Here is a 27802-nt window from a genome sequence, read left to right on the forward strand (position 1 = left end):
AAACAGTACATGCCCAAAGGAAATTATCAACATGTTTAATGCAGATGGAAGGCCATTTGAACAGGATGATTCAGTTCCTGCTGGCTGTAGGAACATAATGATGAGTGGTGATGCTAAGAAGGCTGTAAAAGTAGCCCTGTACTCAAGGACTGAAGCTGTAGGGAAAATACCCCAATCATCATTTTGAAGAAGGCAGTCAGCTCATTATATCACTCCCAGAATCAGCCCAGCTGTTCGCTAACACCATGTTAAAAGAAAATATGCAAGACAGTAAACTGGCATAAAAACTCTTAACATGTTCTATATGTTGTATGTGGCCAATAACACATGAGAAATTGGCATTGGGGTCTTCTAAAGTACAGGAATCAATAATAAACGAAGCTAGAATGGCTAAATTACACTCTTGAATGGACAGCATGACCAAACTTGCATCTTCCATTTGCTAAGACTAATTTATAACTTAACAGCTGGTTTGCTGTCGATTTTACATGGGGGTATTCCATCCCATTCCACTCTAACCCCACCCTCCACTGAAGTTTTAGACACTGAAAGTTAAGTTAGGATCAGATTAACAAGTCTTGACTAATAAGCATACCAACACATCATTTGTCCTGGGATATTTGCACTCTGGGGTGTGTGTGGGAGGTTGGAATTTTTGTCTCCATTCTTTGGATTCTACAACTGCCCTGTTATCTGAAAACAAAAGGACACATGAGTTGCCAGAAGTTTCTCTTGGTTGTTGCTGCTGCTGCTGCGTTCCTACTCTTCTATTAAGAAATATCTTTTCCAGTCTTACAACTCTATTGCTAATTACTTTTTCCCACTTTTGTGTGTTGCCAACACCAGATTTTGTTTGATATTACAGCAGTAATATTTATAGTCTTAAATTCAGATTTCATCAGCTATTAAAATAGTTTAATACTACTAGGTGAAACAAACTAGGTAAAGGCTTACAATAAATTAACATCCTTTGGAATGGAGACTGATGTAATCTTCAGTTGGGTTTGGGTTGTTCAGAAGGGAAATGCTTAATGGCAAGAAGGGAAACACCATCAATTTGGTAAGTTAGTGCTCAATTACCATCCAGGGTTCTCACCGTGGACTGAGAGTGCCCACACACTTTCTGTGGTAGCATTCCCAATAAATGCACTGCAGTTTCACAATGGCCTTGCAAAGGGACTGGTAGTTATGTCAGTCCTGAGCTTTTAGATGAGAAGAAAATAAGTTGAGGTTTAATAAAATGTATGACGTATTTCACTTTCATGGCTGGCACAAAAAATCGAAGTTGACAGGATGTTTAACAGGTAAGTGGGGCTGAGCCAGAAGCAACGAGTCAAGCATATTCTGTGAGTTCAGAAACAATCATACATTCTACGTCTTCAAAATAGGATGCAACTGTATTATATCGGAGTATACAGCAAAGGATGGCATTGCACTGATAGAAAAAGGGTCATAAATACTCCTTATTTTTAAAATCTCCACTTGTTGGGAAGCAAGTTGAAGGGAGAAAGGGAGAAAAAACAGTCTTGGACAAATTCTATCCAGGTTGGGGTATACACTGTTTCTTCCAATAGGAGGGGTTTTGCTGCAAATATAAAGGTATTCATTTAAAGTCCACTCAGATGATAACTGCTATAATACAGATGCTTCCTCCATGGCTTTAATCCATCTAAAAAAAAAAGATCAGAAAGTGTTATTGTATGTCTTTATGCAAGTCCATATAAAATTGAAACAGATGACAGTGAACTGCAGAACTGCTAGGAATTGTGGGATAATAATTTTTTAAAGCATTAGCTCTTCATCAACTGTGCAATAATTACAAACTTTTCATACTTTGTTACCCACCAGGAGAGAACACCATGAAAGATGGTGAAGGCTGTGAGCTGTGTGGGTATGTGTACAAACAGCAATATAGATCAGTTCTACCACATTTCAGCCTACTCCAAGTTTCCTATATGTTCATCTCTATTTTAAAACAACAACAACATGCCATGCATGATGGACATAGGAAGCTGCCTTATACTGAATCAGACCCTTGGTCCATCAAAGTCAGTATTGTCTTCTCAGACTGGCAGCAGCTCTCCAGGGTCTCAAGCTGAGGTTTTTCATACCTATTTGCCTGGACCCTTTTTTGGAGATGCCAGGGATTGAACCTGGGACCTTCTGCTTCCCAAGCAGATGCTTTACCACTGAGCCACTGTTCCCACCCCGATGATGTTTGGAAAACACTCAGTAAGGAAAAGTTGGCTCACAAGATGTATTCTCCATCACAGGATCACCTGTTCACATTATCCCTGTGTCTTTATCTCTAGAAATGCAAATGAATATTTATACATGTACATAATTTTCCAACTCTATGAGTTCTGAAATCCTGTGAACACGTATTTCCCAACTAACCATATATAGGATTAAGCTGCTTAGTTCTGAGACCACGAGTTCATTGGTTGGTAGGGGAGCAACAAGTGCATCTAACATTCCTATTTCCACAGATGCTCAGACAAATAATAAAAATTATAAGATTGCAAAATGGAATATGCATTCACTTTTAGTGACATGATGTGCTCATGCCAAACAATTCCCATTTTCTGCACCAGAAATACATTTGTCTCTAAACTATCCCAGACCTTTTTTCATGGTGAAGCAGATACTGGCTCCTAAGCAAGCAAAGCTTAGATCTAAGCTTCTGTTCTTTGTGTGCTGAGTTGCTTGAGTTAAAATTGGCACTAATTAGGGTCTAAGCAGGAGTAGTTAAGTCTTAGTTGAGCAGCATTCAAAGAGTCTTGAAAGGAAGCAAGCATAAGTTAGAGGAGTGAGAAGCACTGCATATACTTCCCCCACCCCCTGGTTAGTATGTTATCATGGGCGGATCAACACCCAGTACCTCTGTGTGGAATTGTTATCTTCTGCTTGGAAGCTATAAAACAGAGTTTGCTTGTGGTAAAGATGGAAAACTGCATCCGTATTTCTGTCTTCCTTTTCTGGGACAATTGTGAAACCCAGCAAAGGCAAACTCTCTGTGGCGACTTTATCCTAAAATCAGTGCAGAAGGGGAAAGGGGCTTAAGACGGAATGCTATGCATAAGGATGTATAGTCTTTGTGAGGATGGTGCACAGAAACTGGCTACAGTCAGACTTATAAACCATGGGTTTTTTAACCACAGTTTGCTCAAATTCTGCTTAATTGGAATATATTAATACAAGTGATCTAGCAAACCAGGGTTTGTTGGTTGACACCAAACAGATTTCAAACTAGAGTTCATACCAGTTGTGATTTTTGAGACTTTTGAATTCACAAACCATAGGTTGTTGATCAGCACCTCCCTCTTTTGTACATACCTGGGAGAGGAGTATAAGGAAGACATACTCCCTGCTTGGGGGTGGGGAGAGGGGATAAGAAACAGATAACCTAGTGTTTATGCACAAACCAGGATTTGTTAATGACATCTGGTAGACTAACTAGAATTCTTGCACAAACCAGTCCTTTATTGACCATTCCTATTGAACATTTCCTTTTCCGAAGAAACACCATTTCAGGGGGGCAACAAAAGGGGAAGGTGAATGAATCACACTCCATGGATGGAAATTAGGGATGCATGCTCAGATACAACCAAGCTAAATATGTATTTAAAATACCTTATCAGTATTTTCCTGACATATTTAGATTTCCTAAATATATCTGAGATTTTTTGGGATACAAAATATGGGTCCCAAAAAATTCTGGAAACATTCAGGATTAACCAGGATGATGGGGAGCTGACTTTTACAGGCCGCTTGGACTGTTTTTCCCTCCCCCTGCCTTTCTCCCTTCTGTGTTCCTGTATCTCCTGAGGTTTTCCAGGCTGCTTTAGGTAAGAATCTGTCAGTTTCAAATGGTTTTATTGTTTTTGTAAAGTTCCATCTTCGTTAGAGTTGGTTTGTTTCAGGTTTGAAATTTTCTTTTGGATTCTTACATTTTACATTGAGATTCTTGTGGTTTATGTAGGCTTAGACTCTCATGATTCATATAGGTTCAGTCAGATTCTTGGTTTTTACATTGGTTGGGCTTAGCAATAACTTCCAGTGACTTTCCTATAGGTAAAATTCATGGGTTTTACATTTTCCAGTTTTTTCCTTCTGTAGGAAACAATAGAGGATGGCTGGGGGCACCTTAATCCGGTGCTCATAGAATTAGACTCCTTGATCCAATTGACTTGAAATGTGGGGATTCATTAATGGACAGCCACCAGCTGCTCTGCTGCAACTTTGGTGCCAGTACATTTCAAAACAACCCCCCCCCCCCAGTCCCCTGGAAAGACTCCCCATAGGGAACAATGAAGTAGAAAATATTGCAACCCCGCCCCCCCCCCAAACTGTATCAGAATACCACACCAATATTTGGAACCTGAAAACCTGAAAATATTGGGTTGGTTTTTTTTGCTCCAATATATCCAGATTTGGAAAATGCCAATTTTTGTTTTTGTTGCACACCCCCAGAAGAAATAACTTTCCCTGCGGAAACACTCCATTGGGTGCAAGCCATTAGTTTATTGTGACACCTAAACCGAGCCTGTTTTTGCTATATGAATCTATGGTAAGGATTCCAGTGCCAGATCATAGATTTTCTGACTATTACTTAAATAGAAACAAAACTTGAACTTGATACTCTTGAGGAAATGGTATACTGGATATTTTTTAATTGCCTTACAAGTTTCTGATGGCTAATAAGTGTGGTGGAAGGACATAGCCAAAACTGATTGGAGTGACAAATATAATTTATGTGTGAGGTCAGACCTGAAAATACTCTGAAAATTCTCTCTCATCTTCTGGGCTTTACCTCATTTGCTGTATAGGTGTAGAGCACTTTGCCTTTGATAACAAACCACAGCTTCTTCCAGTGTCTTTTCCCCCTCTTGCACCTACTGAGATAGCCACTGATTGAAGAGCCTTCTCCAGAGGCTGACACCTGTAGATTGAAGAATATCAGGCAAATGCCTCAGGAGGTTGATCTTAACCAATGTTATTCTATTCAAAAAATTGTATTAGTAACATATGGTAATAAATTTCAATTTCTTACTTCATTAATAATTACTTTTTTTTAAATCTATCCTATATATTACATTCTATCCAACCCTCCCCCCGTTACTTGACCCCCGCTGGTGTTATATACTTAAAATCTTAATATTAAAGGTACCCGTAATTAATAAGAACCAAAATTAATATCCTCCTCCCTCTTGTATTTAGTCATTATCAAAAATTGCCCAATGTCCTTTTATTTTCCACTCTTTTTCTACGTATCTTCTGAACTTTTTCCACTCCATCTTAAATACTTCTAAATCATAGTCTCTTAAGGTTCTTGTTAACCTGTCCATTTCACTCCATGTCATAACTTTTACAATCCAATCCCATTTCTCTGGTATTTTTTCTTGCTTCCACCGCTGCGCATACAGTGTCCTAGCAGCTGAGAGCAAGTACCAAATTAAAGTTCTATCTTCTTTTGGAAATTTTTCCATTTGTAATCCCAACAGAAAAGTCTCTGCAACTTTGTTAAATTTGTATCCCAAGATCTTAGAAATCTCTTGTTGAATCATCTGCCAGTACATTTTCGCTCTTTCACAAGTCCACCACATATGGTAGAACCTTCATGTTTTTTACATTTCCATTTTTTACATTTTCTTCCATGAAGAACCTTCATGTTTTTTACATTTCCAACATCTATCTGGCATCTTATTGTTCATCTTTGCCAACTTTTTAGGAGTCATATACCATCTGTACATCATCTTAAAACAGTTTTCTTTAATACTCTGACATGTTGAGAGTTTCATAGAGTTCTTTCACAAATATTCCCATGTGTCCATCTGTATTTATTTATTTACATTAATTGCCCACTTAATCATTTGAGATTTCACTACTTCATCTTCTGTAGACCATTTTAAAAGTAGCTTATAAATTTTCAAAATTAATTTTTCATTATCTCCAAGCAGAACTTTTTCCATTTCTGTTTGTTCTCGTCTTATTTCTTCAGTTTTAACATCGCTTTCCACCAAACTTTTTATTTGTTGCATTTGAAACCAATCATATTTATTATTCAACTCTTCAGCAGTTTTCAATTCTATTTTACCGCTTTGTATTTTTAATAATTGATTATATGACATCCCTTTTTCCTCTCCTGTCTCAGCTGTTATTGTTATTACTTCTGCTGGCACTATCCAGAGTGGTTTTCTTTCATCGCCATATATCTTGTACTTCATCCAAGTATTTAGTAGATTATTTCTCATATAATGGTGAGAAAAAAAACCATCCAACTTTTTCTTTCCATAGTACATATAAGCATGCCAGCCGAATTTATTTCCATGACCTTTCAACGTTAAAGAGTTTTTTATTCAACAGCGTCACCCAATCTTTTATCCACACTAGACAAACTGCTTCATGATAAATCTGGTAGTTGAAATCCTCCTCTTTCTTTAGCATCTGTTAAAACTTTCATTTTAATGCTTGTTTTTTTCCCGGTCCATACAAATTCTGAAATCTTTCTTTGCCATTTATTAACCAACGTTATTTATACATGTTTTCCTCCCCAATGAGGACTCAAAGCAGCTTACATCATCATTCTCTTTTCCTTCATTTTATCCTCACAACAACCATCCTGTGAGGTAGAGAGCGCATGACTGGCTCAAGGTCACCCAACAAGCTTACTGAGCAAAGTGGGGATTCAAGCCTGGGTCTTCCATATCCTTACATACTGAAGCCTCACTGACAATTTTTTTCAAAACATTGAGAGTGCTGAAACATGAGATGAATGTAGATATGACCCAATCTTGGAATGCAAGTTAGTCCTAATTTGCTACAATTGCTACAAAAGATGCCATTGGGATAACTGCAAATATATATGACTTTATCATATATGACTGGTGTGACTTTGTCCATGGGGTCGCAAAGAGTCGGACTCGACTGTGTGACTGAACAACAACAACAACATATATATGTATCAGGTACATATATACCACAATATATTCTTTTGTTGGTAGTATAGAAAGAGGTGTACTTCTGCAATGGCGTCATTTTGATTTGATAGACCTGGGTACCACTTTTGCTAAGTTACTTAAGATTACAGGGTAGATCATGTTATTAAAATGCAACACTTTTTTAAGGCTATTAATTCCAGTGATGATTAAAATAAAACAGGAAGGTGCAAATATACTATAACCGGAACAGAACACATAGAAGGTAATAAAGAAGACTTACGATGTAAGGCTTCATCACAGAAGGTAACCTTATTTGATAACAAAAATTAAACAGATGTCCAGTAAATGTCTTAAAAGACTAAGAAATTTTATTCCAGCATAAGTGTTCTTGAATCAGAGCACTCTTGGTCAGATGCAATAGGTACATGCTGCTCCCTAACGTTTTTTAAGTAGTAATAGCTGCTGGAAATCAAATTTTGCTTCATTATTTTTTACAAGCATAGCACAAAATTAACCTACAGAATTCAGTGGAAGGTGGAGGATTCATGGTGGATGTGTACATTAGGTGTTAGTCATGGCACCTCTGTGTCCAGAGGAAGTGTGAACGAATTCTGTCTGTTGCCTCCATGCACTACTTGTGATTTGCCTGAAAGTAGCCAGCCAATACTGGCAACAACATGCTGAACTAGTGAACCCTTAGTCTGATCCAGCAGGGCTCTTTATGTTCTGTTCCTACTATATATATGTGATTGCAAACTGGTCCATTGTCAATAGTGCCACTTGGCAAAAAAGAAAAACCAGCAACCACACATTCATGGACATTCTCTCTGGTGGCTCTCACACTATGGAAAGGCCTGCCTGAGGCTATCAGGAAGACTCCTCTTCTAATTTTTCACAGAATGTGCAAAACAGAACTGTTAAGGAGGGCATGCTTACAAAGGGAGCAGAACTACAATATAATGGTTTGGCTCAGGAGATAAGAGATAATCTCCTTCTACAGGGATGGTTTTGCTTCGTTACACACCATTTTTTCAATCTCAGTCCCATTGCATTGTTTTGTCCTTTGGTGTTAAGACCAGGGCTTTCTACTTTGTAGAAAAAGCCCAACAGGAACTCATTTGCATATAAGGTCACGCCCCTGATGCCAAAGCCAGCCAGAAATGTGTTCCTGTATATTCCTGTTCAAAAAAAGCGCTGGTTAGGACCAAATTGTTTTATATAAGCAAAACTTTTCGCTTACACTGATTGTTCTGTTGTCTTGTACAATTTTTGTTTGTTTGTGTTGTTTTCTAGTTTTTTAATAACAGCCTCAGTGCTAGTGTTGCCAGGCTACAGCCAACAATCTCTGGAAGAACTGAAGAGGTGGGAATGGGCATGCTGGCATCGTACCAGCATGCTTACATCACTTCCATTGAAAACCAACTTAACATTGGGGTGTAGTCCAATTTCCGTGGGGGAAGAAGGGAGCAAAAGCAACAAAACCAGCATTTATGAGGCAAAACACAATTTGAATAATCATCTATAAACGGAATCTTGGTTTCACAAGTTACAATACACTATGGTTTCACATGTCTGAACTAAGCGTTTGAATAAGATTTTTAAGCCAGACAGGAGAAAACATGGGGAATATGCTTGATAAGACAGAATGATCTACAAGGAAGTCACTTTTTGCTTTAGATACAGAGATTTTGTTACTTTCCTGTTAAAAGATTTGTGGTTTAATTAAAAGTGACTTCCTTGTAGATCATTCGGGCTTATCAAGCATATTTCCCATGTTTTCTCCTGTCTGGCTTAAAAATCTTATTCAAACGCTTAGTTCAGACATGTGAAACCATAGTGTATTGTAACTTGTGAAACCAAGATTCCGTTTATAGATGATTATTCAAATTGTGTTTTGCCTCATAAATGCTGGTTTCGATGCTTTTGCTCCCCCCTTTTTCCTCCACGGAGATGCTACTAATATTTTGGCCTGCAGTGTGGAACAAATCAGGATTAAGCCAAGATTGCCTGTATTCATATGTCATGCAAAACTACAGTTAATTCTAACATTAATAAACCAACTTCAGCATATAAAGTATATTTTAAACCAACATGTTTAATTTTTACTGACATTTTCAGATGGAAATTTGAGACATTACATGACCCTTTAAAAAGATTTGGGGTTTAATTCCAAAGTTACCCCCCTCAGTACAAGGATTTACCCAAGGTCATGACACAAGTAGCTTAAAGAGCAGGCTTATAACTGAGTCCTAGAGACTGAACAGCCATTGAGTACAACACTGAGTACAACTGAGTCCTAGAGACTGAACATTAGTTGCCTTGTCTTTTTGCAGGCATCCTTGATCCTACCTCCAAAAGAGCTGAAGGAATTTTCTTTTGCCTTTTGAAGGATGAGTAGTGGATATTATGGAAGACAGAAGAGAAGGCACTGCCTGAAAACCTGGATGAACTGGTAGGGAAGCTCACGCTCATTGGCCGCTCTGTAATGGTGGAGAAGGGAAGAGAAGAAAGATTGTTTGGCACCTGGGTTGTCTCCATCTCATGATTCAAGGATCTCATCCATCCTCAAAACACTTAGTTACTACTGTCTCTAAATCTACTAGCAGAGTGGCTAACCCCTCTCCATTAATATTTATTTATCTAGAAAATGTCTATGCTACCTCTCCAAGCGATGTTCCCCAGTAATGAAAACTATACAACAGAGCATAGTAGGAATCTCTGCCTACTTGTGGGGACTCTCCATGAATGGCTAAATGCAAAATATAATTATGTTATTAATGCTAGATTTTTAAACTTTCTGTCTCCAATTTACATGCGCAGTAGTTACCAGAAGCAGGTGTGCAAGAAGTCATCAAGTGTGTTGGTTAGCACATATCCCCTTGTTGCTACAGAAAAGAGACTTAATTTTTTTAAAAAATAAATACAAGCTGGGAATTCAGAGAGGGGGAATGGCAAGGTAGTATTGCCCCCCTATGCCCCTTGTAGCTATGAGTCTGCACCCTCCAACATTCTGATCATGGCACAGTACACATCAGCAGCAGAAGGCCAAAATTACAAGTTACGTTTTCTTCATGTGCAACTCCAAAATGGAGCAAATGATTCCCCCTTAGGCCATTTTGGTTCAGGAAAATGGTGCAGTGTCACAGGCAGGAGCCCCTCCTCCCCTGAAGCAGTGGTCCCAAACTAAAATGCCATTCCTTGCAGCTGCTGTGCGGCTTCAGGGAAAGTGAGCTGGGTCTGTGGAATCCAGATCCCACGCATTACAAAACATAATGTGTCGTTTGGCTAGGCTTCCCAACCATCCTGCCCTGGCGGGGGACCCCAGGATTTCCACCCTCTTCCCCTGCTCCCCCAAAAAACGGAAGCAGGGGGAGGGGGGAAACGGCGCCGGGGAGCATGGCGAGCCGCCCCATCCTGGAGCGGGCAAGGCCGCCGTGTTGCTGCCGCCCCCTCCCCGCCCACCGCAGCTGCTCCTCCGAGATGGGCCCAGGCTGAGCCCATCTCGGAGGAGCAGCCAAGAGGCGACAGCAGCGCAGGGGAGGGCGAGGCAGGCCAGGAGCATGGCGAGCTGCGAATCCGGGCCCTTCTAGGACCCAGATTTGCGACTCGCCACGCCCTCGGCCTGCCTCCACCCCCCCCCTCCGATTCCACCCCAGAGGCGGAGCGGGTGAGGCCGCCGCGCCTCTGCCGCCTCTTCTCCGCTCGCCGTGGCTGCTCCTCCGAGATGGGCTCAGCCTGAGCCCATTTCGGAGGAGCAGCCACAGCGAGCAGAGAAGAGGCGGCAGCTGCGCAGCGGCGTTGCTCGCTCCGAGACGGGGCGGCTTGCCACGCTCCCCGGCGCTGTTTCCCCCCCCCTAGCTCCACCCCAGTGTCTCCTGGCTCCACCCCCAAAGTCCCCAGATATTTCTGGGGTTGGACTTGGCAACCCTACGTTTGGCCCTGAGTGTCAGTTAAGGGTGTGTGGAGGGGGATCAGTCTACTCTGTGGAGCATCTAGAAAATCCTGGGGGTGCAGGCATGAATTCTACTGCTGACCACCAGTGGTTCTGACAATCTGTCAGAGGACAGCACTGATAGATAAGGATCTTTTCTGTTATCCCACAGCCTTCTCTAACTACAAGATAATTCATTCCCAGATCATGAAGCCTATGCAGACTAATAGCCACACAGATTCTCCTATTTCAAACCCATCCTGCAAAGTAAGCTGGGATGCAAGATAATGGGTGCTGTCACATGGCAACTGTTTGCAAGTGAATTTTGCCTCTCTTACACAATAAAAATCCAGTTGCAAAGTGCATTATTTAGTTCATGGGAATGCACCCAGTGTCTTGCACCATAGGACTCAGTGAGCACTATTCCTAAGAGGGCCTCTCTGGTTTGGATCAAATACTTTCCATCTGACCCCAATGGTTCTTTAGCACTAATCTGTAAGATTCCAACTGTACTTGTGTACATTAAGCTGCCATCCCTAGAATCAGGCCACAAGTCTCTCTAGCTCAGTGCTATCTACTCCTGGATCTCAGACACAGAATGTCTCTCAAGTTCTATAACACAAGATCCTTTAACTGGAAATGTTAGAGGTAGAATTTGGGACCTCATACATGCAAAACATGCAAAAAGAAATAACAATAATTTAGGGTATTCTCACTGTTGGCCTCCTCCACAGCCAATTCTGACCTATTTGATTCCACGGATCTTGGAGATGCCCTTCCTCTCTCTTGTTTGTTTGTTCTGTACTCACTAACCTTCATGGAAATGACCACAAATTTGGCTCTCAAGGACTAATGGGTTTTTTTGGTCAATTACTGGACCAGCCACCAGTGCATGCCTGCTGCCTTCATCCTTATCTTGATCCCTGTTGAATGCATAGGGAATATTTAAATTACCTCTAAAATGGCCTTTTTGGATTTGCCATAGTATTGAGAATTCTTTTGTCTTTGCCTACTAAGTAAGGTTTCCATTGCCTCAAGACTACACTAAACACTATGGCATCTTTGTGACTACCATAAGGATGCTGCCACCACTTTAAAATGTAACTGGGCCTGCAGTGTAGTGCTCTTGTCCCCCCTCTCTGCACTTTTGCAAGCGTTGGGAGGATGGGAGCAAGAGTACAGTGCTGAAGGCCCAGTTGTGACATCTTAAAATGTCTTTAAAATATCAGTGGTGTGGTGGCCATGAAGATGTTTAGTTTGGCCCACAGTCAAGAGGCATAGAGTACTCACCTCTCCTCTTCAATTCTGCATAGCAGCCATCACATACTTTTGCTAGTCGGTCTTTGAGGTACTTCAGAGCATACTTGTTTCTTGAACAATTTCGGCACACAATCTGCGAAAACACAAAGCCTGAAGGATACATTTTGCTTTAGCCTAAATCTAGCAAGAGCTGAATCAGCACTGGAATGGGCTAAAGGAAATTTAGTCCAACACTATGTCATGGGACAGGAAGACTATCCAACCATCTCCCCCAATGAAGGTATATGATATCTATAGAACAGGTATATTGCAAAAATGTGCTTGCAGGACTGAACAAAGAGCTTAACATGGATTGCATCAATGTCTTTCAAACCCTTTCTTGAATACATCATTTGTTATCGGTGATGGACTCGCCATTTAACTTACAGAAAATTGTTTTGGTGGGCTGTTGCCAAAGAGTCCAGTTGGTGGTGAGAAGCAACTCTTCCAGAGTCTCATAGGCACCTGAATTGGACCGTTCACCAGCAACAATAATTGGTATAAGCTCACCAGTGAGGAACTGTTGCTATTTTGTGGGAGGATGCAATGGATGAGCCCCACCTGAGCTGAGTGACCCCTGTAGTGCTGACCTGTAGCACTGCAGTAATAGCTCAGCTTGGCTGGCTCCAGACCCATTTTCACATCCTACTCTGCCCATTCATTATTTTCCAGTTAATCCCTATTGTTACATGTAACAAAACTAATTCCCACCCATCATGTTCTAAAACTGGTAATAAGGCAGAGCCAGCAGTGAGGCATGGATGAACTCTTATGGGTTGAATCACAAACTGAACAACAAACCAAACTGAAGCAGGAGGCTTGTTCATGAAACAAACTGGTTCATGTTGGTTTGTGGCCCTGCAAACCCCATTGAAGACAGCCTTAAACAGTCCCTTTAAACACAAACAGGGCAAAATTCATGAAGAATTTTGCTCTGTGGTTTGTTTCATGCCCATCTGGCAATCCAGTTATGTTAATGCTTATTGCAAAGATTTTACAAAATCCTTTGTTTGCAAAATGCATTCCCACTCACTAAATTTCTCCATGTGATAAGGAGGCTTTATAGAGAACAGTCTGAAAACATCCAGTGATCATGTAAAACATTTACCTTCCCACATGCATGGCAATGATGGCGCCTCAACGTGAGCTTGAAATCACAGCCACAATTCATGCACATCATGACGTGAGACACGGGCACCAACGTTGGGGGTCTCTCACCCAAGGACATCCCCAGCCTTTCCCTAAGCTTAAAATAAAAATGTAGTATTGTACTAATTTATTCTAAGCTTTGCCACATAATACAAGCTATGCATCATCTGAACAGGCTTGTGGTGGATACATTGAGTGGGATATCTTCACCATGTCATCACTCGGCATGGAAAGATGCCTTCATCTGACACTACAGCATGCTTCAGAATGTATGTTTGCAAAATAAATTTTTTTAAAGTTGGGCACCCAAAGATTGGGTGAGAGAAAATTGGAAGAAATAAATTAAACAAAATATATGTATTTATTACAAAGTGCACTACAACTCTGCTTTAAAAACCTAGGCACATTCCACCCTTGAAGTGCAGAATATCTGAACTAAGAAGTCCTGAATCTATATAACATGATACAATTCAATAACTCTAGGTTAAGACCCCTGAACCAATAAAACAGGACCAACAATTAAATATCTTTAGGCTGATAACCTTGAACCACATTAAAACATGACCAAACACATTTCAGCCTCCAAGGCCTTTCTCAGTAGTCAAGTTATTATATACATGCACATTATGACATATAAACATGTGTTAATGCCAAGGCAGGCTGATTATAAGGCCTGAAAATGAATAAAGAATATAATTATTCCATAATTTATACATGAAAAATAAACAATTCAAATACATAAAACATTTAATTTTTTTGAATTAGTTACATTCCAAATATTCTGTGAAAAAAATTTATACAGAAGCCCTCAAACTCGGGGCCAAACTAGACATGGTGGCATTCTCGTGGCTACCACAAGGGCACCCTGACCATTTTAAAAGCTTGGAGGGCCCAATCCTGACTGAGCCCACAATGCAGTGCTCTCCCCCCCATGCCTTTTCAAGTACTGAAACAGCTGCAGGGGTGCACTTGAAAAGGTGGAGACAGTTCCTCAGCCTGCCACACTGCCTGATAAGGGCCTCATGGTATTTTAAAACCACAGCCACAAGGGCGCCTTGTCCCAGATTTCCTTTGCAATTCCAACCCATTCATTCCAAATATGAATCTGTACTCAAAGTGATTTAAGAAACCCATATATACATATAGAGATTTCTAGGCAAATTCACAGCGCACTTCAAACTGAACCACAAGATGAATTCAGATGAGGTTGTCTGGACCATGACTGGTTCTAAGTTTTGGTGGGCCGTGGTCAAAGAATGTCTCACAGCCCTCTCCTCTCCTCTCCCCACCACCGGGCTCCCCACACTGGCATCTCCCTCCCTACCCCACCCCCACCTGCCAAAGTGTCCTTCCAGCAAACCCTTTCTCTGGGCAGAGTGTGGCTGGCAAATACCACTGCCATTGCTGCCAAAAAGAGAGCTACCTATACATCCTTTCCCAGTGATGCTGGGCAGCACATATGACAAGGAGCATACATGGTGGAGTGCCAAACAGATGAGAAGGAGGGCACATTGGCAGGTGGCAGAGCAGGAACATGGCCAAGAGGCAGTGGGCCCCACCAGAAGCCCTGGGCTCTAGCAGCTGCCCCCCGCCCTTAGGGATGCTGACACTGGCCCTGATCTGGAGACAAGAATACTTGTGTAGGAAGAAAAATGTTATTTGTGTTTTACAGACTTGCAAAACAATTTTCAAGCCAACAGCAGTTTAAAGGTAGAGAATTATAACAATTGCAAGTCCCCCCAAATGCCAAGTAGCCTTGCCTCAAGATGGGGTTAGCCATCCACCACCTTCCCATTGATCAGCCCCTGCATCCCACAGTTAGCAAGTGAAAATGTTTTCAGGAGAAATAAAGGACTGAATAATGCTAGCCCCATTCAAGCAGGGTACCTGGGGACTGCTCTATAGATCACTTCATGAAAACAGAACTGAAAAGTATTTAAAATTCCAGTAACAACCTCAGCAGGCTGAATATTAAACATATGTGCCTCTGATGACCTTTGTCGTCTAGACTTGACAGGCCAATTTGCATGAAACTAATCTAAATCTCTGGCCTTCTGGGACTCTTTATCTTAAGCCCACTGAACTAAGCCCCCAAATTCTGCTGGAACTCACTCTTACTTCCACACTGTTGTGAAAAGCAGCTGTGCTGTGAGCCCTGTAGTCATCTGGGATGTTTCTGCTGATGCAGCTGTACCACTCATCCCTTTCAGAGTATGAGCTGTGGAGAAAAATGCAGCAACCTGGTCAATGATTATTTATTTACCTTAAATAAATGCATCTTGCTTTTTTTCTTTAGGCTCAAGGCAGCTAACAGTTTGCAAGGACACCAACATAGCAGCCCATTAGTAAAACTAAGAACAGTGCACAAATCAGAAATGTAGCAAAATTTTCCAAAACAATTTCCCTCCCACCAAATGCCTTCTGAAAGAAAAATGTTTTACATGCTTTCCCAAATATAACTGCTGCAGGTGTCCCCTGCAGCCATCCCGGTAGGAAGGATTGCCAACTCTAGATGAGAAATATCTGGAGATTTGGGGGGTGGGGGTGGAGAGCGGGGTCTGAAGAAGGGAGGGACTTCAATGAAGTATAACGTCAGAGTCCATCTTCCAAAGCAGCCATTTTCTCCAGGTGAACTGATCTCTGTCACCTGGAGATCAGTTGTAATAGGAGATTGCCAGCCACCACCCGGAGTTTGGCAGCCCTACTGGTAGGCCATTCCATGCTGGATCAGTTCAAGAATTCCTCTAGTCTAGCAAACTGTCTCCAATGGTAACCAGTCAGATGCCCCAGGGAACAGACCATCTCCCTAGCATGTGACAATCAGAAGCCTTCTGCTTCTGGGCTAGGGTTGCCAAGTCCAATTCAAGAAATATCTGGGGACTTTGGGGGTGGAGCCAGGAGACACTAGGGGTGTCACAAGGCTGTGACAAGCATCACTGAACTCCAAAGGGAGTTCTGGCCATCACATTTAAAGGGAAAGCACACCTTTTCAATGCCTTCCTTTCATAGGAAATAATGAAGGATGGGGCACCTTCTTTTGGGGCTCAAAGAATTGGACCCCCTGGTCCAATCTTTTTGAAACTTTGGGGGTATTTTGGGGAGGGGCACTAGATGCTATACTGAAAATTTGGTGCCTCTACCCCCAAAAAAGCCCCCCTAGAGCCCCAGATACCCGCTGATCAATTCTCCATGATTTTCTATGGGAATTAAGTCTCCATAGGGAATAATAGAGTTCCCAGCAGACATTTCCCTCCCCTCCCCCCGCTTTCTGATGACCCTGAAGTGGGGGGAGGGTCTCCAAACCGGGGGATCCCCTGCCCCCACCTGGGGATTGGCAACCCTATTCTGGGCCTAGATATCTCATTCAGGCATCATGGCTAATTAGTGTTAGGTCCATCTTCCATTAATCTGTCCAACCCGTTTTTAAATCCATCTAAGCCAGGTGCCATCACCACATCTTATAGCAATATGTTCTATGAGGCAATGAGGGGTATATCCACTTCATTTAATTATATTCATTATTACATAGGCCCATGCTCACTGTTGTACTTGTTGTCATTTCCACTGGTTTTCAACAGGGAAGACTTCTGACTTCTAACTTTCTTTCAATAAATAACGTATATTAGCGTTTGTGGCCTTTCTATTGTGATCCTTTCACTCTGTCCTCTAGAAGGATACCAAACAAGACCTGTGAGACTAGTTTCTGTTTTGTGGGAGAAAAGCAAAGAGCTGATCAATGATCCTTGGCTGATGTTGAATTCCCATATCTCTGTCAGTGAGCACTTTACTGTGAAAAACACCAGCCACTATAAAAGTCAATGGCCCTGCTGTGGAAAAGAGGGCCCAGGACAGGTGTATAATGAGGTAAGATGCTGTGCATCACCTTATGGCTTGGACTTACACTGTTATTTATTCTCCACACTAGTAAAAACTGACTTCACTTTCTGCCCTTTAGTCCCTGTTGGTAGGATGTTGTTGCACTAAACTCCCCTGAGACTAAAGTTACTGACATATTTTTCTGGCAAGACTCCTGTATCTTTATTAGTCCAAATTACAAGTTAACTGGCAAAACTTTCCCCTACCACTGTCACAACATGTTGGGAAAAGTTTCAGCTTGTCATATAGGAGCCTCGTCAGAAAAATAGCTGGCAATGAACATTACATGCCAAAGCAAGACTTAACAGAGTTTGGGAATGTATTCATAAATTTTAAGAAATTTTAATTTATTTACTAGCTGTGTCCACTTAGACACTAAGGGTATCCAAACATAAGAGAACATAAGAGAAGCCATGTTGAATCAGGCCAATGGCCCATCCAGTCCAACACTCTGTGTCACACAGTGGCCAAAATTTTTTATATACATATACTGTGGCTAATAGCCACTGATGGACCTCTGCTCCATATTTTTATCTAACCCCCTCTTGAAGTTGGCTATGCTTGTAGCTGCCACCACCTCCTGTGGCAGTGAATTCCACATGTTAATCATCCTTTGGGTGAAGAAGTATCTCCAATTATCCGTTCTAACCCGACTGCTCAGCAATTTCATTGAATGCCCACGAGTTCTTGTATTGTGAGAAAGGGAGAAAAGTACTTCTTTCTCTACCTTCTCCATCCCATGCATAATCTTGTAAACCTCTATCATGTTACCCAGCAGTCGACGTTTCTCCAAGCTAAAGATCCCCAAGCGTTTTAACCTTTCTTCATAGGGAAAGTGTTCCAAACCTTTAATCATTCTAGTTGCCCTTTTCTGCACTTTTTCCAATGCTATAATATCCTTTTTGAGGTGCGGTGACCAGAATTGCACACAGTATTCCAAATGAGACCGCACCATCGATTTATACAGGGGCATTATGATACTGGCTGATTTGTTTTCAATTCCCTTCCTAATAATTCCCAGCATGGTGTTGGCCTTTTTTATTGCAATCGCACACTGTCTTGACATTTTCAGTGAGTTATCTACCACGACCCCAAGGTTTTCAATTGGTGAAAAATGGAAGGTGGAGTCCCTTTTGACCACCCAAAGGGCCATGTCAAGGGTCATCGGATCTTCATGGACAAAAGCCATGAGAGACAGGGGCTGTAGTAGGAAGGGTAATTGAGTGAGAATCAGAAAAAAACCCCAAGCTGGATTCAATTGAAAAGTTGCCATTTGCACTTTGAAAAGAACAAAAGAGAACTGGGAAGAAGCGACCAATACCTTGCTTTTTCTATTGTATATGGGATTTTCTTGTGACCTATGTGAATATTCAGATGATAGTAGTATATGTGGCACAGAATAGTGGCACTACCCAGTGTAGACAAATCCCTAAGACCAGAGAGTCAGTTTGTTGTTCAGTCACACAGTCGAGTCCGACTCTTTGCGACCCCATGGACAAAGTCACACTGGGCCCTCCTGTCTTCCACCATCCTCCGAAGTCTGCTCAAATTCGTGTTAGTTACTTCAGTAACGCTGTCCAGCCATCTCATCTTTTGCCGTCCCCTTCTTTTTTTGCCTTCTGTCTTTCCCAGCATCAGGATCTTCTCCGGGGAGTGTTCCCTTCTCATTTGGTGGCCAAAGTATTTGAGCTTCATCTTCATCATCTGACCTTCCAGGGAACAGTCTGGGTTGATTTCCCTTAGGACTGACTGATTTGATCTTCTTGCAGTCCAAGGGACTCTCAAGATTCTTCTCCAGCACCATATCTCAAAAGCATCTATTCTTCTGCGCTCGGTCTTCCTTATGGTCCAGCTCTCACAGCCATACATTACTACTGGGAATACCATCGCTTTGACTATACGGACTTTTGTTGGCACGGTGATGTCTCTACTTTTTATTATATTGCCCAGGTTCGCCATAGCTGTCCTCCCAAAGAGCAAACGTCTTTTAATTTCATGGCTAATTTAATTTCAGTAATTTGCATAAAAATAACTTTAATTGTTTGACTGCTACAAAGTTCAAATTATTCCATATATCCTAGATTGAGTAAGAGGGAAGAAAGCATAGGCAAACCAACAATGCATTTCAAAGTAGGTTCAGCAAGGATAGCCAATGGAGGATCACGTGTCCATAAAAACTGACCCTTTTCACCTGCTTCAGTAAACAATTACAGATTAATATATTTTTTTAATGTGTAGATATAAAACAGTTTTTGGTTTGCTAATTGGCACTAATAACTAGGGTTGCCAGCCTCCAGGTTGTAGCTGGAGATGGTAGGTGGAGATATCCTGAGTTTACAACTGATCTCCAGGTGACAGTGATCAGTTCACTTGGAGAAAATGGCTATGCTGAAAGGTGGAATCTATGGTATTATACCTCATTGAAGTCCCTCCCCACCCCAAACCCTGCCCAAATCTCCAGGTGTTTCCCCACCTTTAGGCAATCCTAAATTTCTTCCATGTACAGAGGATGAAGAATGGATATACAACTTCTAGGACAGAGATAGAGCCACTCTGGACCATACAGGTTTGTAATGCCTGAATTATATACCAGATATCAAACATTTAGCTGTGTAAATGTTCTCTTAATCATTCATTGGTGCAGGTTGTTTTTATAATGTATTAGGCTAACTGGAATGATAACACCAGGCTGCTACTACATCACAGCAGACAACAGGGGATGTCAGCTTAGTATAGAACAGGCCAGAAATAAGATGCAACAGCAGTCTTTCTTCATCCTGATAGTTTCACCAATTGGATAACTTCTTGTTAGAATTATCTAAAGTCCTGTTGTAGAGGGGAAGTGGCCAATGTCCATCTGCTGTAGCCAAAGCAACTATGATTCTTGTGGCATCCTAAAGACTAACTATTTTATTGTGTGTGGCATCAGCTTTCATAAGCCAGTGGCTGCTTTGTCAAATGCATGCCAGATGCATCTAATGAAATAGCTCTGGCTCACAAAAGTCTGCACTGCAATAAATTTGTTAGTCTTTAGGGTGCCATGGCTCTTTGTTATTTAGCCTAGCACAATGATACTCATTCTGCATAAAAGCTAATCTGCTGCCAGCCAGCTAAGGAACAATGATGAGAGGGTAAATAATTGCTAAATACGCATCATCTCTGCTTACTGGATAGTTTTCCTATATCCTGGAGTCATCCAATTCTTTAAAAGTTGTTCCTAATGGGTTTAATTTGTGCATCTCTATGATCTTTCCATTAAAAATATTCCAGTCAATGATTTTTGTCAGATTCATTTGAAGCATTTAATTGCAAAGTTTGCTCCTTACCAATTTCTATTTTACAAGAATTCCCTAGAGTGCTGGTCACTTTAATAACATTATCAAGAACTGTACAGTCTGCTAGGATGTAATTTCTCTAAGTGTCATCATGTAAACAAAGAAAGGGCACATTGGGATGGTGATAACCCAAAAAGAGCAGTCATACATACCAAAAGATAATTCAGGATACAGAGCAGGTATAACTGTGATATGGCCAAAACGCAGGGCTGTCACTGAGGATTGTCCTCTGTTAAGGTCTCCCTCCGCTCAGATCTATACTGCATTTTACTCACTGTCATTAGGTCATTATATTATTCATTTCCTCATCAACCAGTGATGAAGAGCAGTAGCAGTGTAACAGTATAATGAGAGGCTAAATGGTTCCATGCCTTATTGGGGGAAAGATTGTGCTTTTAGTGTTCCTTATATCTTACAATGTGCATATTCAACTTAGACCATGTTTAAGCACAACATTTCAACTGCAGGAAATGTGCATTGTCTAAATTAAGCAGCATGATCAGGACCAGTTTATGCTATACAGTAGAACTTTATTTACTGCAGGATTACACTACAGTCACTGACCCTTCTTAGAGGTCCAACATACCACATCAGGAGCAATGGAATGTATTGTTTCAAAAGTCCTTTTTAGTCGGTATAGCTTTAGCACTCCCACCTTACATACCAAAAGAATGAACTGTGAGCAAACCTCTTTATACACGTCTGTCATTTTATGTGAACAGGGCTACACATGCAGTTTTGGCATGCCCAAATGCATATCAGCAAAAACACATGAACTGAAACAGGACAATATGTACATTGACCAATTAATACAAAATGGCTGCTGTGTGTCTCCAGTGAATCGCAAGTAGTGTGCTCTCCTGGTACACAAGGTAGGAATGCCAAAACTATAATGACTAAAAAGGGCTACTGCGGAGAACAAAATTCTGGGAGCTCTTTAAAACATCACAGAGAGCATTCCAAAGTACTCTCCTGATTTCACTTATACCACACAAAAGTGGTTGGCAATGAATTTGTGGGGAAGGAGAATTTTTCCTCCTACCTCTTTCCTGCTAATTCTTCAACTTGCAGTAGGCACTGGAGAGGCCAGTAAGGGCAAAAGGTGGTGTGGGTTTGCTACTTTTTCCATTTAGCCCAAAGGCCATCACAAGCGATGATGCTAGACTTAAAGGATGAAAACAGGAAGCCATATTTATGCCACAGATCTGAGATCCTATAGTGGGTTGTGGATGAAAAGCAGAAAGAGACAGCAAGCTTCTTTCTTCTGGCCCTGAACCCCCTGTAAAGCCTCATGCTGGGCTGAAGGGATACAGGCTATTTTCTTCCCATTAGCAACTCAAATTTCCATCTTAAATTAGCCAAGGGTATGAGTCTGGATGCATCAAGTATGCATAACTTGTGGCCTGTAGTAGCTCTGGAGGTAGGGTTGCCAAGTCCCTCCAACCCTGCAGCAGGGGACTCTTCTCATGTGTGCAAAGCATGTGGGGTGTGATGACATCACCCAGAAGTGATGTCATCGCATCAGGAACATCACGCTGGGGATGCTCTAGGAGTTACGGTAAAAACTCTATGGTACCATAGTTTTACTCCAAATCATAGAGTGTCCCCGGCGTGATGTGCCTGGCATGATTATGTCACTTCTGGGTGACATCATCATGCAGGGGACATTGTGAGATGATGGGACCCTTTGGGGGTAGGGATCCCCCTGGCAGCCCACTTCATTCCAGCACATTGGGGCCTCCAAAACTGGGGAATCCCCCACACCCAGGGGAGCTTGGCAACCCTATCTGGAGGGCTATGAGCAATGGATCAGGGTCGCAAACAAGCCTGGTAAAAAATGTCTTGTCCCTTTAAGAGGGCCAATGTGTGGAAATGGGCAGCTGAAGCTTTCAATGGCATGGAAGTTAATAAGATGACCTGGTAAATAACATCCCATTAAACCTCTGTTAAAGGGGACAGAACATTCCCAGCAACCCTACTATAGCGAGTCATTTCAACCTTCAAACATTTTTACAAAAGGGTGTGAGTGTGTCTATCATGACATTCACCTGTTCAGTTTTATTCCTCCTTTAATCTTATGCTCAGAAGTAGTTTACAAATAAATACACTAGTCTCCTTGACTAGCCAATTCTGTTAGCTAATGCAATTATCGGTGATAAGCAGAGGAAGCTAGTGGATAGGAAATAAAATTCAGAGCCTCATTAAAGTTCTTTTGTCCAGGACTCAAACTTTTCTTCATTAAGCCTAGCTGTAGTAACATCAGTAACAGAAAATTAGAGCACATTTTTTAGAAAATGGGTGAAAGCTTCATTAACTATGACAGGACAGTTTGCTTTCAGAAGCCAGAGCAGAGCCTGTATGAATGGGACCTTAAGAAAGTTCTTTGGAAACAAAGTTCCATATCATGCTAAAAAAAAATGTAATCTTTCTTTTATTATTTTCATGCTATAAAATACCATTAAATATAGGGTGTCAAACTGGCCAATTACTTTTCATTAGCTTTTCAGTCATCTTAAGACGTAACTTGACACATGAATTTATAAGAAGTAAAGCAGACAAAATGTGACAGGGAGAAAGTGAGAACACATCAGTGGACAGGCTGTGTGGCTATTAGAAACAGATTATCTCTTTTAAAGATCTTCTCGAGTGCTCAATTGAATCCTTTGACTCACTGTAATTGTTGAGGTAGTTGTGTCTTCTGAGCCTTCTGAGCCTTACATTTAAAACAAATGCCTTCTTTAAAGCCAGACATTCAGTCATTATCTGTCACAACACCATGGATATAAAATGGAATTTTAAAGGTAGAGAGACACCAATTTGGTCTTGAAGAGCTGTGGTACTAGTCTAGCGATTCAGACTAAAAGAAAATAATGATGGTATGATGCTGCCTACCTTGCTGATAGGGTTAGGCAATTTTCACCATATTCAATTTTCAGGACATTCTGAGCTTTCTCTGTCACTACACGGCTGACCTAAAAAGAAATGGCATTTCTGTGAAGGAAAGCAGTAAGCGAAACCATCAATGAATGCCCTGACTATGGAAAGGCTTTCACCCATCCCTTTCATGCTCCTGAAACAGCTCCAAAATTTCTCCCATGTCATAACTGAGAAGGTATCAAAATTTCCACTCCCATGCATGGGCTTTTTTTAAAAAACAAAAACCAAAGGGTCTGGTAAGGAAGAGGAAGGGGATGGGAAGAAAAGAAAATTTTTCACATTACATAGCTCACTTTGATTTTCATCATCCAACTCTATAGATATATAACAAAAACAATTGTAATAAAGTGAATATATCAAGATGTCCATGAGTAATATATATATCACTATACTCATTCTGTGTGTCCATTCATGTATAGTGCAAGATTAACGTCATTTATGTCGAGATAAAAAGGTAAAGGTAGTCCCCTGTGCAAGCACCAGTCATTTCTGACTCTGGGGTGATGTCGCATCACAATGTTTTCACAGCAGACTTTTTACGGAGTGGTATGTCATTGCCCATAGCAGCCCCATGGCGCAAAGTGGTAAAGCTGCAGTACTGCAGTCCGAGCTCTCTGTTCACAACCTGAGTTCAATCCTGGCAGAAGCTGGGTTCAGGTAGCTGGCTCAAGGTTGACTCAGCCTTCCAAGGTTGGTAAAATGAGTACCCAGCTTGCTGGGGGGAAAGTGTAGATGACTGGGGAAGGCAATGGTAAACCACCCTGTAAAAAGTCTGCCATGAAAATGTCATGATGCAAGGTCACCCCAGAGTTGGAAACAACTGGTGCTTGCACAGGGGACTACCTTTACTTGCCATTGCCTTCCCCAGTCACCGTCACTTTCCCCCCAGCAAGCTGGGTAAGCATTTTACCAACCTCAGAAGGATGGAAGGCTGAGTCAACCTTGAGCCGGCTACCTGAACCCAGCTGTTTTCCAAGAAAATCTCAGGTTCAATAATAGAGCAAAAATACTAAGTGAAGCTCTTTTTTATATTATTTACTCTGTGGAATATATAATTAGTTATTTTCATTTTTACTTTTATTCTTTCTTATCTTTTGATTATTTTTAATTTTGATGAAAGACGTTTGTTTGAAGCGTTCAGTGTTTCGGCTGTGACACGATGTAGCTGGGATTAATAAAACTCAGTTCGAAGCAAAGTTCTTAAGTCCAGACCTGGATAGCCCAGGCAAGCCCGATCTTATCAGATCTCGGAAGCTAAGCCAGGCTGACACTGGCAAATACTTGGATAGGAGACATTCTAGAAATACCAGGGCTGAGATGCAGAAGCAGGCAGCAAACTGCCTCTCTGAATGTACTTGCCTCCCAGTCTCACTAGGAGTTGCTTGAAGTCACCTTCCAGGCATGCACACACAAACATACACACACACAAGTAACAAAATAGTATAAATGAATATCAATGAATTCTCCTTCAAAATAAAATCTTCAATCAATTGCAAAAAAACCCCAAAAAAGAGAGGGTTTTTTGGTAAATTATGCTAGATTTCCAAGGTGAGGAAATAATGATTCTTGGAGATATAAACAGAGTACTAGACACCCCCCCCCCAAAAAAAAAGACAGATCAAGGAATATTAAAGGTGGGAAATTATCTAACAATGTATTTCAATATTTGGGAATGCTGGAATTAGGTGACTCCTGGAGAACCAAACATCCAAAGGGCAGAGACTTTACCTTCTTTTCAGACAGACATCAAACATATTGAAGAATAGACATGTGTTAGATATCAAAAAGTTTGACAATGAATTTACAAATAACAGAACTTCATCCAAAGATGCTTTCAGACCATAATCCTATAGAAGTAGTCTTACAATGGAACAGAAAATCAACAAGATGGAGGTTAAATGATACTCTTTTACTACAGGAAGATGTAAATAAGTGTAAAAAGGATTTGGAAGGGTTTTTTAAAAATAAACAACTCAGAAGGAATGTCTCCAACTACAATTTGGGAAGCAAATAAAGCTCTCATCGGAGGAATTCTACTAGCAGCTGCTGCTTTAAAAAAGCAAAAAAGATTAGAATGAACTAAGATAATAACAGAAAAAACCCAGAGTTTGGAACAAGAACATAAAAACAATCATAATAAAAATACACTAGCAGAGATTAAACAATTAAAAAAACAATTAGATATGTTAGAAGTAGAAGAGATACAGGGGGGGGGGATCTCTAAAAGAAAGATATTTTGAACATGCAAATAAACCTGGCAGATATCTGGCATATTGTATCACGAAGGAAAGAGAAAAAAGAGAAGCAGATGAAAGGAAAATTATTATGCTGGCTGGGGCTGATGGGAGTTGTAGGCAAAAACATCTGGAGAGCTACTGTTGGCCACCCCTGCTATATATTATGTACTACATGATTCTCTTTGACAGATGTAATTATACTGTTTAACCTAGGGGTCCCAACCCTCCTGGCCTAGCGGGGGCCCCCAGGTTTTCCAGCCTCTTCCCCCGCTCCCCAAAGAAACGGAAGCAGGGGAAGAAACGGCGCGAAGGAGCGTGGCGACCTGCCCCTTCTCCGCTTCACCATGGCTGCTCCTCCGAGATGGGCTCAGGCTGGGCCCATCTCGGAGGAGCAGCTGGGATGGGGCGGGGAGGGGGCGGCGGCGGCATCGCCCGCTCTGCCTCTGAAGTGGAGTGGGGGGGCCGCATGCGCAGTGGCTCCATTCGAGAGCGCGTGCTGTGCAGTTGAGGCACAGGCTGAGGGAAGGCGGGCCGGCCGGCTCGCGGCTGTCTGGCCTCGGTCTGTGGCGGCGGTGGCGCCCGCAGGACGTTCCAAAGCTCCCGGGGCTATGACCTGCCTCCATGGCTTCCTCAGCAGCGGCTCTCCCTGCGCCGCCCTCCGCTCCCTGTTCAAATCCTCGCAGCGGCGCCAGCAGCATCATCACCATCAATGGCGCTTCACCGCCCTGTGGAGGTGAGGAGGAGAAGCTTAGACGTTAAGGTGAAGCGCTGTTGATGGTGATGATGCTGCTGCCACCGCTGCAAGAATTTGAACAGGGAGCGGAGGGCGGCGCAGAGAGAGCCGCCGCTGAGGAAGCCACGGCACCTCAGTGCGGATGCTTCCTCCGAGCTCCCCTCGAAAGCCGCCGGCAGGGGGTTCCGCCCCTCTCGGGTGGTGGTGGTGGTGGCCAAGAGTTCGAGCAGCAGCGGTACCGCTTCGCCGGCCTCTCGGAGGAGGACCTTAAGCAGCTGGTGAGCGGCCTTCTTTGGGTTGACCCAGTGCAGGGGTGGCCAAACTGTAGCTCAGGAGCCCCATGTGGCTCTTTCACACATATTGTGTGACTCTCGAAGCCCCCACAGCCTCATTAAAACTAAAGTTACTTTCTTTCCACCTCCCTCCCCCTCCATCTATTTGCATCCCTTCCTTGTCTTGCAGCTCTCAGACATCTGACGTTCATGGCTTGCAGCTCCCAAACATCTGATGTTTATTCTATGTGGCTCTTGCATTAAACAAGTTTGGCCACCCCTGACCCAGTGCGTGTGGGTGGTGGTAGAGTCCTCAGGTGCCTTGTGGGGAGGGCTGTACCACCTCAGAGAACAGGTGCATGATAGCAGTCGGGGGATGATAGCCTAGACAAAAAGTGGAGGGGGTTCTTTACACAAAAAAAAATCTGGACTGGAGGGTTTCAGTCTCTTCTCCCTGGGCTGCTGGTATTGTGTTTGCAGAAAGTCCCTTTTTCTGTGCAAGGAGGAGCATTCAGAAACAATACCATCTCATTGGACTACTGTGTGGTCCCTTTAATTGTGATGGACAGAATTCCCTTTGGAGTTCAATTGTGCTTGTCACACCCTTGCTCCTAGCTCCACCCCAATGTCTCCTGGCTCTACCCCCAAAGTATCCTGACTCCACCCCCAAAGTCCCCAGATATTTCTGAAATTGGACTTGGCAACCCTAGTTTAACCCAACCCTTTTCAGTACCCACACTGATTTTCTAAAATAATTTTTTTTAAAATAATCCCAATAGCTAGATTATTGCCATTTTAGTTCTATGAATGGAGAAATGGGGTTAATGTACATGACCAAGACCACAAGGTGCGTCTATGGCAAAGGCAGGATTTACACTCGGCTTGCCCAAAGAAATTGTTATCATTACAGATCTCAACCCATTTAGTAAAGCTAAGGAACAATCTATGCTCTGCTGAGAATGGACTAAACTGGTATCATAAGCCTTCTGCTTTTTCTTAGACTTAGTATTTTCCAAAACCAGTCATTTAACTTCTAAATCATAGCCTCATTTTCTGTTTATAAATTCCTTAAAACAAAAATAAAAAAGGGAA

General features: G+C 42.0%; 1 protein-coding gene across 1 annotated transcript in view; it reads right to left on the minus strand.

Annotated features, from left to right (window-relative positions):
* Nucleotides 1-893: 893 nt before the first annotated feature.
* FGD5 (FYVE, RhoGEF and PH domain containing 5) overlaps nucleotides 894-27802 on the minus strand; it is a 272449-nt gene continuing 245540 nt past the window's right edge. The window contains exons 14-21 of the mRNA XM_060239650.1: nucleotides 23424-23503; nucleotides 15439-15538; nucleotides 13280-13417; nucleotides 12163-12265; nucleotides 9291-9421; nucleotides 4814-4942; nucleotides 2882-3030; nucleotides 894-1669 (exon numbers count right to left, since the gene is read on the minus strand). Coding sequence (XP_060095633.1) covers nucleotides 1633-1669; nucleotides 2882-3030; nucleotides 4814-4942; nucleotides 9291-9421; nucleotides 12163-12265; nucleotides 13280-13417; nucleotides 15439-15538; nucleotides 23424-23503 — 867 coding nt within the window. The 3' untranslated portion in view covers nucleotides 894-1632. The remainder of the gene's footprint in view (nucleotides 1670-2881; nucleotides 3031-4813; nucleotides 4943-9290; nucleotides 9422-12162; nucleotides 12266-13279; nucleotides 13418-15438; nucleotides 15539-23423; nucleotides 23504-27802) is intronic.

The sequence above is a fragment of the Heteronotia binoei genome, chromosome 5 (assembly GCF_032191835.1).
Source record: "Heteronotia binoei isolate CCM8104 ecotype False Entrance Well chromosome 5, APGP_CSIRO_Hbin_v1, whole genome shotgun sequence".
NCBI lineage: Eukaryota > Metazoa > Chordata > Lepidosauria > Squamata > Gekkonidae > Heteronotia > Heteronotia binoei.